The sequence below is a fragment of the Aplidium turbinatum genome, chromosome 15 (assembly GCF_918807975.1).
Source record: "Aplidium turbinatum chromosome 15, kaAplTurb1.1, whole genome shotgun sequence".
NCBI lineage: Eukaryota > Metazoa > Chordata > Ascidiacea > Aplousobranchia > Polyclinidae > Aplidium > Aplidium turbinatum.
This window is the reverse complement of record NC_137486.1, coordinates 17,073,719-17,087,913: the sequence shown is the minus strand read 5'-3', so window position 1 is coordinate 17,087,913 and position 14,195 is coordinate 17,073,719. Positions and strand designations below refer to the sequence as shown.

At 37.7% G+C, this 14,195-nt stretch overlaps 1 protein-coding gene across 2 annotated transcripts; it reads right to left on the bottom strand.

Annotated features, from left to right (window-relative positions):
• Positions 1 to 2,119: 2,119 nt before the first annotated feature.
• Positions 2,120 to 12,070, bottom strand: LOC145784289 (FACT complex subunit SSRP1-like). Of its 2 annotated transcripts, XM_082596080.1 has the most exons (16): positions 11,986 to 12,070; positions 11,622 to 11,807; positions 10,303 to 10,408; positions 9,524 to 9,714; positions 8,088 to 8,182; positions 7,822 to 7,957; positions 7,310 to 7,413; positions 6,820 to 6,948; positions 6,025 to 6,249; positions 5,738 to 5,804; positions 5,133 to 5,297; positions 4,547 to 4,696; positions 3,662 to 3,832; positions 3,288 to 3,388; positions 2,796 to 2,937; positions 2,120 to 2,695 (listed from the first exon to the last, which is right to left on the bottom strand). In XM_082596080.1, exons 1-16 carry the CDS (start codon positions 12,046 to 12,048, stop codon positions 2,606 to 2,608), a joined length of 2,121 nt encoding a protein of 706 aa, XP_082452206.1. In that variant the 5' UTR covers positions 12,049 to 12,070; the 3' UTR covers positions 2,120 to 2,605. The 2 variants fall into 2 exon arrangements, 1 of the variants encoding a protein (XP_082452206.1); XR_014290995.1 differs by lacking the exons at positions 2,120 to 2,695; positions 2,796 to 2,937 and having other exon boundaries at positions 3,662 to 3,827; positions 4,543 to 4,696.
• Positions 12,071 to 14,195: the final 2,125 nt, after the last annotated feature.

Sequence of the window (14,195 nt, the reverse complement as noted above, 5' to 3'; positions counted from 1 at the left end):
TACTAGACCACTAGATTATTTCAAAAACCACTAGATCTAGTGGAAAACCACTAGGAGTGGCAGCCCTGATGGACGCCAAGATCGTACTTCCGCGTTTTCTACATCGGCATTAAATCGCTACTTCTGCGGACAATACGCCATTTCACGCCCGGCAAATTTCCGCCTTCCGCATTTCCGCCTTTTAGTGTTACCCTAGCTCATAAGTCATAACATAATTTCGTCAATCTCATCTCATCAATCGTCAAGTGCGTTGCGAATTCAGCAAATTCTGTTAAGTGTGTTGCTTTGAAACTTATGTAACATACGGTATGATTCCATAAGGAAACGCGATATACCAAAATTTCAAATTGAAATTTTTAGAGGTCCGCGACCGCTTCGAAGACACCAAAAGGGGTTCACCAAGACAAAAAGGTTGAGAACCACTGCTCTAAGTGATGATAAGTGATACTTTTATATTACAATTGAAATTGAATTTCCTTAAAATAATACTTTCTAAACCGGTCAAAACTTGCAGCCATAAAAATGGCCAAATAAGGCCAGCTGGCCTTATTTGCATCAATTTTTTAGGCCAACTGCAATTTAAAAAGGCCAGTTTTCTGGAATTTGGCCTAAAAAAAGGCCATCTTGCAACCCTGGTCTGGACTCTGATTTTTTAGCAATCTATTTTCTGCAGGTGTTTCCTGACATTCTTTTTACAATTACACCTGCCCCTCACTTTTCTTGATTCTGTGAGGTAACATGTCAAATGGTTTTATTGCGGAAATGCACCGTGGAAGAATTTGGTTTGCCGCATAAGTTTTGAAAGCAAACAGCAGCATTTAAGTCGTTTGCCTTTATTTCAAATTAACTCTCCTGCATAGCCCAGTGGTGAGTGCTTGGTAAGAGGTTCGAAAGGGCGCTGGTTCGACACCGCTCAAGAGCATGTTTGTAATATGCCTCAAGGTAAACAGACACGCGAATGATTGGCTTCTTTATGCACAGGAAAAAACCTTTGGTGATGTGTGCAGTTTGTGACAACAAGAGTAGGCTATTATCACTTTAGACCTACAGGCTATTTTTATTTAACTCAAATTTTATTTTTCTACAACTGTGATATTAATTTTAAGTCAATATAACTAATTGCTTTCTGTTAGAAATGTAACAGCATTTACGTTTTATTGAGTCAAAGTAAAGTCAACATTTTTGTAGGCTATAGGTAAAGTTTTGGAATGTCAATCGAAATGCATAAAACAAATTTAACTTTACTACTGACTTTTGCTTGCAATCATTTAATTAATTATATTAGCCTACACAGTTGGTTCTTGGCTGGGTCACATGCTTTTCGGACAGCGTTATTAAGCTGTGGTGTTTTCATTTTGGCTCAAATTGTCAGAGATGATTTGTTTATTCTGAAAGTGAGTGCCGACTTTGATTTATTGTAACGTTAAAGAAACAAGTAACTTAGGCTACAACCTGTGTCAACGTTGGCTGATATAATTTTTTGCTTTCGGAAGTTTTTGCTGAAATTGGGCTGTCAGTGAATTAAAATAACCACGAAATATCGTGATTCAATGAATCGGCATGCAACAATTGTTAACATAGACACCCAGCAAACATCAACCGTGGTTAAAGTTGGACATAAAATCTTTATCCACGGCAGAACTAAAACATTCCATCTACCGCTGACACACTGTTCCAACTTTTTAGGACGGCTGCAATTTAAATCAATTAAGTTTCTTTTGGCATAGCTCCACATTTATTTCAGTGTACAAATAGAAAATATAATATGGCAATTTAGTGATGGACTTTCCTGCAAAGCTAAGCGTCAACTGCTGTGAGCAGTTACGAACTTGGCAAGAAATCAGTTACGTTGAATGCCGTGCTGTTGCTTGGTTTCATTCGCTCACCGCTTTTCATCCGTTTCATTCAAGCCACCCTCACAAAAATCTGACCTACTTGCATTTGTTTCATCAAATAAGCTTACATTGCATTTTTTCATTTTTTGGAGCATAACCTACAAGCAACTTCTCTCCGCATTTGCTGAAATCTCGCACTGGTCATTGCACACACAGGTAAAGTCTGACATCTGACCAATACTTATTCTACAAACTAACTGACAAAAAACAGGCAGTCATTACAAAGTCACAACTTTATAGAAGAACCAATGCAGAGCATGATAAGTGCGTCTCAAACAGATGAAACGCCATTAACACCATGACAGCCTGAGATGATTTTACGGAAAGTTCGTTTAATTTTGCCACGCTGTCTGTGTGGAGAATGTTACGTACAGTATATTTTGTCAGATGAATCCTACAGCCCTGCACAACCAACCATTGCAACCAACACGTTTGCACATGCCGGTGAAGAACCTCACTGAATGCAATGCTGGGAAACGCATTCTGCATAAGCAATGAGACTGTGTTTTCAAGCGACACAGAAATTGGAAAAATAGCAGCATAAAACGTTCACACCGCATTACGAAGAAAGCCAATGAAAGTATGCTACATCCTTGGAATGGTAGCAGAAGGCTATGACAAATTGGCAAGTAGAAAAACTTATACCGGTACGCCAAAGCCATCTAAATGTCAAAAGATTGCAAGAATTCAAACTTCTTAGTCTGAAATGTTTAATCGCTGTCTTCTGCTTCGGATGATGGGGGAGTCTCTTCAGCTTCACTCTCTTCCTCTTCTTCTTCTGCATCACTTCTCTTCGAAACCTGACGTGAAACGCAACGCACTTGTTAAATTTGTTCTTAAAAACGAAAATTTGATTGTTGTGATCAATTTTTTTATAGACCGCTACAATCCGGTACTAACCGATTTTCTTTCATCATCCGAATCCGACGACGACAATGAATCACTTTCGGTTATGAATTCCTTGCTTTTATAAGACTTGTTCGGAGATGAAGTGTTGGAGACTTGCTTTCCTGATGATTTACTTTGCTCCGTCTTCGCTTTTCTAAACAGAAGTAAAAAACAACATTGCAACTACCCAAATATCGTACGATGCCATTTCCTTGGCTTTTTCTTCACCCTTTTACATGACGTTACGACACATAAACACGGTTACGTCATATGGTATTGAAAAAGCTCCTCAATAAACAACGCTACAATAAAAGCAAACTTTTTAAGCAGCTCTTGACATTTTCTCTGCTCATTTTACAAGTCAAATCAAGCGAATGTATCAAGCGAATGAAAGCAAAAGAACTTAAGCACGGAAATTATGTTAAGATAACGTTTTCTTGCAACGAATTAATTACGAAGGTTTCAAAAACCCTTGTTCAGCAGATGTTATCTATAAATGCTTACTTTTTTGGTGGAGGAGAATGGGTCGCTCCGCTTCTTGCTTTGTACTCCTCGACGTCTTTCTGATATTGTATTCTTGCTTTTTGATACACACGTTCATATTTCTAAAACGTGACGTTGCGTCCAAGTTTTAATCAATGAAAACAACAATGAGCGCTTTGTGCTAACTGCTATTATTCTATTCATTTATTTCAAGGCTGTTACGTCAGACAGCCGAGAGAATTTGGCGTGTGCCCGGATCGGTGTAAATAGATTCTTGTACAAATTGCTAAGCCGAATTTAGTTTAGGTATTCTTAGTCCGACTCCATGGTTCTGAAATTGTTTTCGCCTGTTTTCTATTTAAATGCTAAAATAAATGATATGATCGGTCAAATACCTCCTTTTCTGCAGGGTCAACGGTTTTCCACTTCTGGCCAGCCAGTTTGCTCAATTCCGTTATGCTGATGCCTGGGTTCTCCTCCTTGAAGCGAGACCTGTTCTCATTGAGCCATTGAAAGTATGCAGTTGAGGGCCGCTTTGGAGCATTGGGGTCTTTCTTTTGTCTTTTCTGTAACAAGATTAACGCCAATTTGAAAAATTTTTCAGTTTATGTTCCTGATAGCGAAAAAGTAATCCTAACGTTGTCTGCTTTAGGGTAGGTAAAAACACCAGCAGCATAGACCTAATAGTCAGCAAAAGACAGAGAAGCTTGGAAACTTTTGATACAAGAGGCAGCCAATGCTTGAAATCAGGTATGGTAATGAAAAAAACTTTAACCAAACTGCCGACCTAATTCGAAACGTGTGTTAGCTACAATTTGCACAAGGCTCATTACCCAAAAATTAAATTTCTAAAAAAACATGCGATTCATTCAAATAATAATCGTGTTTTTATTTGCGCCCGTTGCGATAACATACAGTACACTGTGATCACAGATGCGATACAACAGACGACAGGAAGCAGCGAAGTGACATATAGTCTTCAAGTCAACTGCTCTCCTTATTTTGGCTTGCCATTAAGTGTCTTTGCCGAGACACAGCCGCGTGCTCTGGAGCGGTGTCGACCCCACGTCCTTTCGAACGTCGCGCAGACGTTCTCACCACTCGGCTACGCAGCTGACAAAGCTGGTGTGCTTTCAATTAACATTATCTCGACACAGGCTTTAACTCAGGCGTTTGTGGGAGTACAAAAGCTGCATGTGGGTAGCGGGTAACATTAACAATGCAAAAACTGTTTAGCTCGTGTCAAAACAAAAAGTTGGCATGACAGGCAGGCTACGTACTTTTTTTGACCTGGAATCAGTGTTTCTGTCCCTCTTTTCACTTCTGTGTTTTTTCTCCTGTCTCGGCCTTTCCTCCTCACTAGATGGCTCCTCTTCTCCGGGATCGGATCCCTCTGAACTTCCAGCATCCGAGTCATACTCCTCAGCAACCTGAACGGGTGAGCAAAACACTGGCAACAGTGGACAAGAATGGTACAATAATGAAAATCAAGCACTCAAGAAACATACTATTATGATTAACAGCACTTCCAAGTGGTTGTCCCCATATGTATTAAGTTAGGTAATTAAACTTTGCTGTGACTGTTGCTATCACCAAAAAGTTTTGCAACACATTATAGAAAATGAAGTGATGAGAATGGTCTCAGACGTGAAGCATTCCGTGGTTTAGACAGCGTTTACAAACTTTTCTAGTAATAGTATACTGAACAAGTGAACATTCACACCGTTTTTGCAGAAATTTAAAAACAAAACGCAAATAAAGGTACGCTACGATTCTTATGCCATTGCTGGAGTGAAATAGTGTATATAAGTTAGTAGTATACGCTTCATTGACAAAATCAGCCATTGTATTTGTTAATAAACCCACCTCATCTTGCTCATTTGGCTGGAAGTCTTCGTCTTCGGACTCACTGTCATCGTCGTCATCATCATCCCTTGCAGCCGCCTCTTGCTTCATCCTTTCCATATAAGGATCGTGCACTTCGTCGTCATCGCTGCTGTCTGCCATGTTGTCATGGTGATTGCCGCCACCCTGGAACGACAAATGTTCACAGTCGCATGCTGAAGAAATGGGTTGATAAAAATTTCACATTTAAATTAAGGTAGTGACAGGAAAAATGAGAAAAGAAAGACCAAAGAACACATGGGTTGACACAGTAAAAGATGACCTGAGTAAAAGAAACTTGAAAATGCCAACGATAGAGAGAAGTGGAGTAGTCACTGTAGACAACTGGTCCACCCTCATGTTTTGGGATAAAGACCATGCTTCTTAAAGCAAAATGGAGAAAGAAAGAGACTACAATTAAATATCCAGATTCACAAACGAAAGTGTTCGTGAAACGACTTCGCGAGTTGTCCGATCTATAAAGCTAACAAAGTTGGTCCTTTTTACATTGTATCAACGTCTGCAGACGTAGTACGCACCAACTTTGCTAGCGGGCGAAGTCTAGTCTACATGCCCAGTAAGAATACCTTGCCAATATTCTTAATCTTCAGTTTCTTCTTGCTGACAAAGTCGTAGAGTGACGCGTATTGATCTCTAAAAAAAGTAAATATAATCTTTCGAACGAGTACACTCTGTAAACAACATGAATTTTTGTACATTGCACTGTATACGTAATAATGTACTAAGAAACCATGGCGGGTATTTCATACAAGAAACTCATTGAAATTCAAATGGTTTTGCAGGAAATAGACACTTAAAAGGCTAATATATAACGAAAAAATTTTGTGGCAACTTTTTTTTAGCAGAATATCACCTTTCTATGTTGCTGAAAACAAACGAGGTTTTGCTTCGTGTTTCAATTTCGAAGTCAAATGATCTGTTGATCTTCGTTGTTCCTCTTGCGAAGTTGACTGCGCCAATCTCGTCGAACCGTATGTGGAGTGGCGGCTTATGAACGTACATGAAACCTCTTTCAAGCGGGTAAAGAAAGCCCGACGACGCTTTGTACGTGCACGTTATGGACTGGAGACCGTTCAGCCTGCAAATGTTGAATTGTCATAACTGCAGTTTTATTTAACTCAACTCAAAGTGTTCCATTCGGTTGTACACTTTATGCACCGAGGAGACCCGAAGATCGAAACAATGTACCAATGTCCGTAATGATATTTATGAATCATATGTATGTTCAGTTCGGCATGCCATAGCCTTAAGAAGGGTCGTAGGCATGTCTTTCTAAAGCAGAGTACTACTGTTATTTATAATCATGAGGGAAATCAAGGGCTAAAGTCAAAGAGGCGCCACTCTGCAATCGACGGCACGCCTTCAAGTGTCTTGCCAATTACACAGCCACAAGCTCAAGCGGTGTCGAACCGGTGCCCTATCGAACGTCGAACCAGGGCACTCACTACTCGACAATGCAGCCGACCATACATATATAAAAAAAATCTATGTTAAAAAATGAGTTGACAACGTGTCACAGCAAAACCAGTACATTTACAACAATGTAGGCAGACTGAAGAATGTTAGACACATTAAGATTCTGGCCAAATCATAGCAAAACTGCTACTTTCTGACCAAGGCCATACATGACATTGAGATTGCTTGTTACCCTTTAAATGATCCTGGCACAGTGATCTTTCGTTGCACAAGGTGCTTCATAACACGACTGACGACCTCATACATGGGACCGGACATTGTCTTCTGCAGCTTCCCTTCAAATCGCTCCTCAATTTCTTCACTAAAACATGGTATCACCATCGAATAAAACACATATTTAAAAAAAAATTAATTTACCTTTCATGAGAAATTCCAAGTATTTACGGCGGGTGTTGCCACATAAAAAAAATTATTCAGCAATACAGTGATGCAAAGTTTTCTAACAAGACATTATATAACTTTTGAATTATATGAGTTTTTTTCATAGCAAATTGATGTGGTACACACGATATTGGTGATTGTATTGTATTCACAAACGGGAAAATGTCACATGGAGGTATGTATCTCCATGGCCATTCCAGTGTACCTACTGCACTGAGGAGATCGGAAGGTCGAAACGGTGTGCACTGTCTGCAGTTATATTCTTATACATATGTACTTACTCGGTCAAGGACAATTCAACAAATAAGTCATCTTCTTTGTAAAATAAAAGAATAAGAAAATGGTATCTTGTTTGACCTTGTTTTAATGGTGGGTCAAGGCTTACCTAAAAGTTAGATATTTGAGTTGACAAACGAAAAGTTTGTTCCATTCAGATACACGTTCAAAGTTTAAGCCAACTGCAAAACTATATATTATTACATATTACATTTGCAGTTACATTAACACAAAAAATATTTCAAAACCGAAAAGTACGAAAGTGTGAAGCCCAACTAATCAATTAGTAAGTTTAAGAAAAAACAACAAGCAAAGACAGATTTCTTCAAAAGTTTGAACTACATTGCCTGTTACATCAAATGTTGGGTATTCTACGGAGGCTCATAACTTGTGTGTCTCATAACTTAATCTTATTAATAGCGTGCCTCTCCTTCACCTTTTTGATCGTCTTTAATGGATGGAGATGGAGAGTTCTCTTGTTTAACACAGGAAGTTATAATGATTAGTGATAACTTACCACAAAAAAGATTTGTCTTTGGTCCTTGTGTGGCAGAAGAAACAGTCTTAAGATGGAGGTGTAAGTGATTTTGTAGTCAAAAGTCTTTCCATGAAGCTGAATGAACTTTGGATACATGCGAATGTCATACCGTCCTCTGAAAATAATTATTATACATTGGATTTTATCACATTTAACAGAAACTTTATTGTATAAAAAGTTTCAATACAGCATTAGATATGTGAGTAAATCGCAGTGCAGTAAATATCTCACATATTCAAACTTACCTAGGAGTGAGACACTGCATGTCTTGAAATATACATATTGCATTTCCTTTGACTTGAAGTACATCAGCTTTGGCCATGACAGACTCATGAAAATCCTAAAATACCAATGACACAAGCAATTACAATATAATCACTAATCAGATTGATTGGTATATTATATAAAGCGATTAGACCAGTGGTTCTCAACCTTTTTGTCTTGGTGGACCCCTTTTGGTGCCTTGGAAGCGATCGCGGACCCCTAAAAATTCTACTTGAAATTTTGGTATATTGCGTCTCCTTATGGAATCATAATATTATGTTATTACATAAGCAGTGGCCGAGTGGTTAGCGCGTTGGGATCGCAGTCGAGAGCCTGCATGTTCGACTCCAGCCACCCGCACTTGCTGTTGTTTCTCTGGGCAAGAAACTTTACGATAATTGCTTCTACCCAGTGATCGATTTCGAGTAATGGGTAGGCTAGTACCAAATTTAAGTCATAAATAGAGTAGACAACCGGAAACAGACATTGCCGTCGGCTGCAGCGTGGGTCAGGTGTACGTCGGAAGGCGTACACCGATGCATAGCGCTCAAGTCCGCTTTCCCGCAATGCAGGATAAAGATATGACAAATAAACAAAAAACATAGCCTACTTAGAAGAATTTGCTAAATTCGCAACGCTTTTGACGATTGATGAGATGGACTGATGAGATGGACTTATGTTATGAGCTAGGCTATATGTTGACACACAGGATCAAACATCAGTAATCTGTATACTGATTTAAATGTTTTTTCTATAAATTTTATCAAAAGTTAATAGAATACTTGCGACCGTTACAAAGAATTTTTCCCTTTTTTCATTTGTAATCAATATTAATTCGTTATAATCGCAGTCATTGCAAAACTGTGAGTGGTTATTGACTGCTGACTAACTGTGAGTGGTGATAGAATTGCAAACGTTAGTCAGCAATCTAAGTTAATCATATCAACAACCTGCTGTCTCAAAAGAATTAAGTTGCACATAGCCAACATAGCCTTATTAAAAAGGTTTAAGTCAGTTAGATGATATTTTTAGTTATAACCAAACCAAACCTTTGTGCCATGTCCTTTGCAATTTCAAACGACGCACCAATGCGTTGCGACTTACAATTTGAGAATCACTGTAGGCTAGTACATAAACAAACCACAAACAATTTTTAAATTTCATAATTTATCAATCATGCTGAAAACTCGGAAACTTTCGCGGACCCCCTGAAATCGCTTCACGGACCCCTTGGGGTCCGCGGACCCCCGGTTGAGAACCACTGGATTAGACTTTTACATAAAATACAAATGGAAAATTTACATTATTAATCATATACCGTAACAAAGTATAATTGTATAATTACCAATAAAATCGTTATTATTAACCGTACACGTGTTTAACTTAAGTGGAAAAGCTGGCCAGATGGTTTCTATACCTTTACACGGTCAACGGCGTCATCTTGTGAGGGCGGAATATAAAATCTCATTTCCATGAGCGACAATTCCGAATCATCATTTTGATGAAACTCCAAAGTAACTTCATCTTTACTTTGAGTACATTGAGAAACATTAGTCAAAGGAATTTCGAAAGATAACTTTTGACCAACGTCAAATTGCATTTCATAACCTGTAATGATCAACATCAATGAAGTCAATCCCAATGCAATCTTCCACACCATCAGTATTTCAGATATTTCAGCCTTACAAAGCACTATAATAAAGCTTACAGAGCTATTGCGCAACAGTTCATGACAGAACAATGCCTAAAGAAATGCTCACGCCAGCAAAAATAAAGTAATTGATTCTCCATTCTGACTGATGCATAAACTTGCAGAGCATTGATGCAGACCAAATCAGTGAATGGACAGATTTGAAAATTTATACTTGCAGCTGGGAAAAGAAAAATTTTGTATATATCATAACTGCTCTGTTTTTAACTGAATGAAATTATTATTATTTTTTGACTAAACTCAGCCTTCAACTTTGGCGTCGGTAATTGCCATTTAGTAAATATTAAAGCTCTCACTTTTCAAATTGGAAAGGTGTTTCATTGTACCAAGACCTTGGGTGAAAATTTAGATAAGTGAACAGATGAAAAAGCCAATCCTCGTTTCCACCTACAGGCGTGTCATTAATCGTCTTGCCAAGACACAGCCAGGAGCCAGGTGATTGTCATTTATGTAAACTCTGAACTGATTTCTTGTTATAGTTTTACCTTGAAAATCTGTAGTGCCCCAATTCCATCCTTTTGCACTCAACTCTTGCTGCTCGATTTCAAATCCATATTGATTTTTGATAAAGTTGGATATTCTATCAAATTCCTAAAGAAAAAAAAAAATTAGTCTACAGTTGGAAAGAAGTGCAGTGTGCCAACTCATGATAGAAATTAAGTCAAAGCGTTAATCCAGTATCATCACTAAACAGATAAAAAACGTAACCAAACAGTCTATTGTTTATATCAATGGTTCTCAAACTTTTTCAAAAAATTAATATAAATTAATGATCCGTTTGTAACCTTTTTAATGACTCACGATCCACCATTAAGAAAAATTTGCACAAAAATGATAAATAACCTTTAGAATCATTCATTTGTTACATGCAGTCAGGAATGCACTTGTCAATGTGATAGGTGTATCTGTCCTGCACCTGCGTGGGTGTTATCAGTTCTTTTATGCTGGGTTGTGTATTGCACAACGTGACCATATCATGCATTACTTCAAAGCTGTTTCAAGGTTTTGTTTTGATAGCGAGTAGTGTAGAAAATACTGTTTCATATTTGTAAGTTGTTGGAAATAAAATCAGCAATTTTAGTGCCATCTTTGCGATATCAGGATAAGACTGCGCAATTTCAACCCAAAAGTCGCAACACATCCCTATGAAAATAGGTTTTGCATCGATTTAAGTTGTTTTCCGAAGGAAGATTGCTAACATTAATTCCAACCGGGTTGTTGATGAAACTATTTTTAAAGATCCTGTAGGTTGGGAAAGTAATCGAAAATCTTATCTCCATGAATAGAAACATGAGGTAGCGTGTCGCCAGGATGGTAAAGCAGATTCCAATTGCTATTAGGTCTATTTTATCAGCAAAAAAGGCTGTTCACTGCTCAATCTGCCGTAATGAAGATGACATGAAAAGGCAAATGACTTTCTGGCACAAAAGAAAAGATAGAGTTTGCTACTTGGATATTGCAAGCGTATGCTCGACTTGCGTGTCCAGTCCAAAAAGAAAAACTTACAACGTTTTTTTTAAAGTGGTTTGCGGTACCAGAATATTGCTTCGCGGACCCCAAAAGGACTGCAGATCCCACTTTGAGAAACTCCTGGTGTATATTGACCTGGAAAGCTCTTGCAGCGTGACCAGCATTGTTTCAACTACATGTAACTCATGATTGAGGCTTGGTGGTCTTGTTACTTCACCGACCAGCAAGTGATGCCATGATGAAAAGCAGTCTTTTTTATTTCTAACTTATTTCTAGCAAGAATATCAAAATGCAATATTATTTGCAATACGATACTACAAAGAAAACTCTTGACCTTATCTTTAAATCCATCAAATTTAAAGATATGACCATTTTTTAAAGTCAACTTTAGTTCATTGTCCCTTGCTACTCTTCTCCACACTGCTCCGCAAATGTCACTGCTGGCGATTGTGTCCACTTTTCCTGTTTTGTTGTTTTTAAATATCACCTTTTCATTCAGCAACTGTAATCTTCCATCGTGCTGCAAAAAACTTTCATTATAAGAATATAGAAGTAACTAATAATTGTTTCTTTAATCACATAATTCTGTTAACAAAAAAAGATAAAAACAAACTTCCAATTATTAGCTACTAGCCAGAGCAGTTGACAAAACACACTCATAGTCTGAGAGACTCAATTCAATACTTGAAACATCTTACCATCGCTCCACGATTCTCTTGATATACATCTTTAAAATCTATTACGACTCCATTTGAAGACATTTTGAAAGTTTATAAATAATCTGAAAAATATTTATATTACAATTCAGCTGCTATGACAAGAAAAAATGTTTTCCACTTTATTGCAGGTTACAAACATGCTTCAACACAACTACACATCTGTATTCTGTCTACACTTCAATATTTTTTTAATACATTATTTATAGAAACAGCACACACACTTTTCTAGATGTCAAATTAAAGTTGTCCATGCTGCAAAGTCGTCAAGATTATTGCACATGGCTATGCAGTATGCACATGCGAAATCAGATCATAAATGTAAAAACGTTTATGTGTATCGCCTATATAATTATGTAAACGCTGTCTAACAGGCACTTCCTAAAAAAACACAAGGATTTAAGTGGTTACAATAATTTAAGGGCGAAGAAACACAGTGGCCCTACATCAGTCATGCATGATTAGAATTTTAAGCACAAATAACTTGATGTGTGTAGGTGCTATTGACATATGTCATATATCATCTGAAAAGGCTTGTTAAAAAGATTTTAGTTACAAAACATCTTCATGTTTTTTCAATATATGGGCCACTTGCATAACCATCGCTGACAACAGTTTAAGTTAACTACCTACAACACATGAAATATTTCATGCGCTGTTAATAGCCACTGTGCAAAAGAGGCAACATTGATACTAAAAAATCTCATCACATGGTCAAATTTATGGTAGTTATATTCAAAAGAATATTGCATTTGCAAAGAATTATACAAAAACAAAGATCCTATAGATAATAGACAGACAAATCCAAATATATATAAAACGTAATGAATATGATACAGAGCAACGACCACTGCTAAGCAAAGTTCAAATTGCTTTAAAAACTGTTAAAAACAAAAAAGTCCTGGAATTGATGATATATATTCCCATTACCCATCCAACTGTAAACGCAGTGAGAATTATTCATAAACTTTGTATCAAAACATGGGATACCAACATTTGGCCAGATGATTGGGTAAAATCAATATTTGTCCCCTTACCCAAAAAAAAGCGTAACAATGCAAACAACAGAACAATTGCCTTAATTACTCAGTAGTCACGTAAGCAAGGTAATGTTAACAATAATCAAAAATAATTAAAAAACCAAATTGAGCACAAATTAGCTTCAGAACAGGCTGGTTATAGATCTTTCAAAGGAACAAAAAACGCAATATTCAATCTTAAAATGCTGATAGAAAAACAAAGAAATGCAAATTTTCTAATGATTTATGTTTTTTAGACTATCAAAAAGCTTTTGACTTAGTGAAGGACCAACAATTTTGGAAAATTCTGAAAGGCTATGGCTTTCCTACACAATCTGATTAATTTAATTTGAAGCCTGCATACTGCTCAAAAAGCAGCAGTAAGAATTGGAATGAACTCACTGAGTTGTTTTCCATTGGAAAAGGTGTCAGACAAGGATGTATATTGTCACCATATCTTTTCGATCTATATATATACTGAACACATAATGAGAAAAACTAATTTGTTATACACCCAACAAATAGACATCAAATTTTATTTTGAGCCCATTGCAACAACATATTATACAGTAGGCCTACACTGCTAGCGGGATCACATACGCAACACAACAGACAGCAGGAAGCAGCAAAGTAACACATTTGTCTTTGGAGTCAGCGGCTCCACATATTTTGGTATGCTATTCAGTGTCTTAGCAGAGACAGAGCCGCCTGCTCGGGAGCGGTGTCCAACCCACATTCTTTCGAACGTCGCGCAGAGCGCCGCAAACGTTCTCGCCACTTGGCTACCCAGCCCACAAAGTTTTTTGTTTGTTTGTTTTATTATCTTTATTCTGCATTGTGGGAAAGCGAACTTGAGCGCTATGCATCGGTGTACGCCTTCCGACGTACACCTGACCCACGCTGCAGCCAGGGATGGAAGAACCACGTGGGCCTCGTGGGCCCACCTACTTTATTTTCTGGGTGGGCCTGGCCCACCCACTTTTGAAAGCCAAATTTTTTTGAAAAGGTAGCAAAAACGGCAAATTAGAGAAGGAGTTCCAAAAAAAGCTCTTCACTCATAATATGAGTGTATATTATACACTAGTTTGATTACACAGGCCTACAAAAAAATATTGGCACAAAAGGTGAGAGTCAATTTAGAGTATTTCAGGGCCCCTGATTCCGAAAATGCAC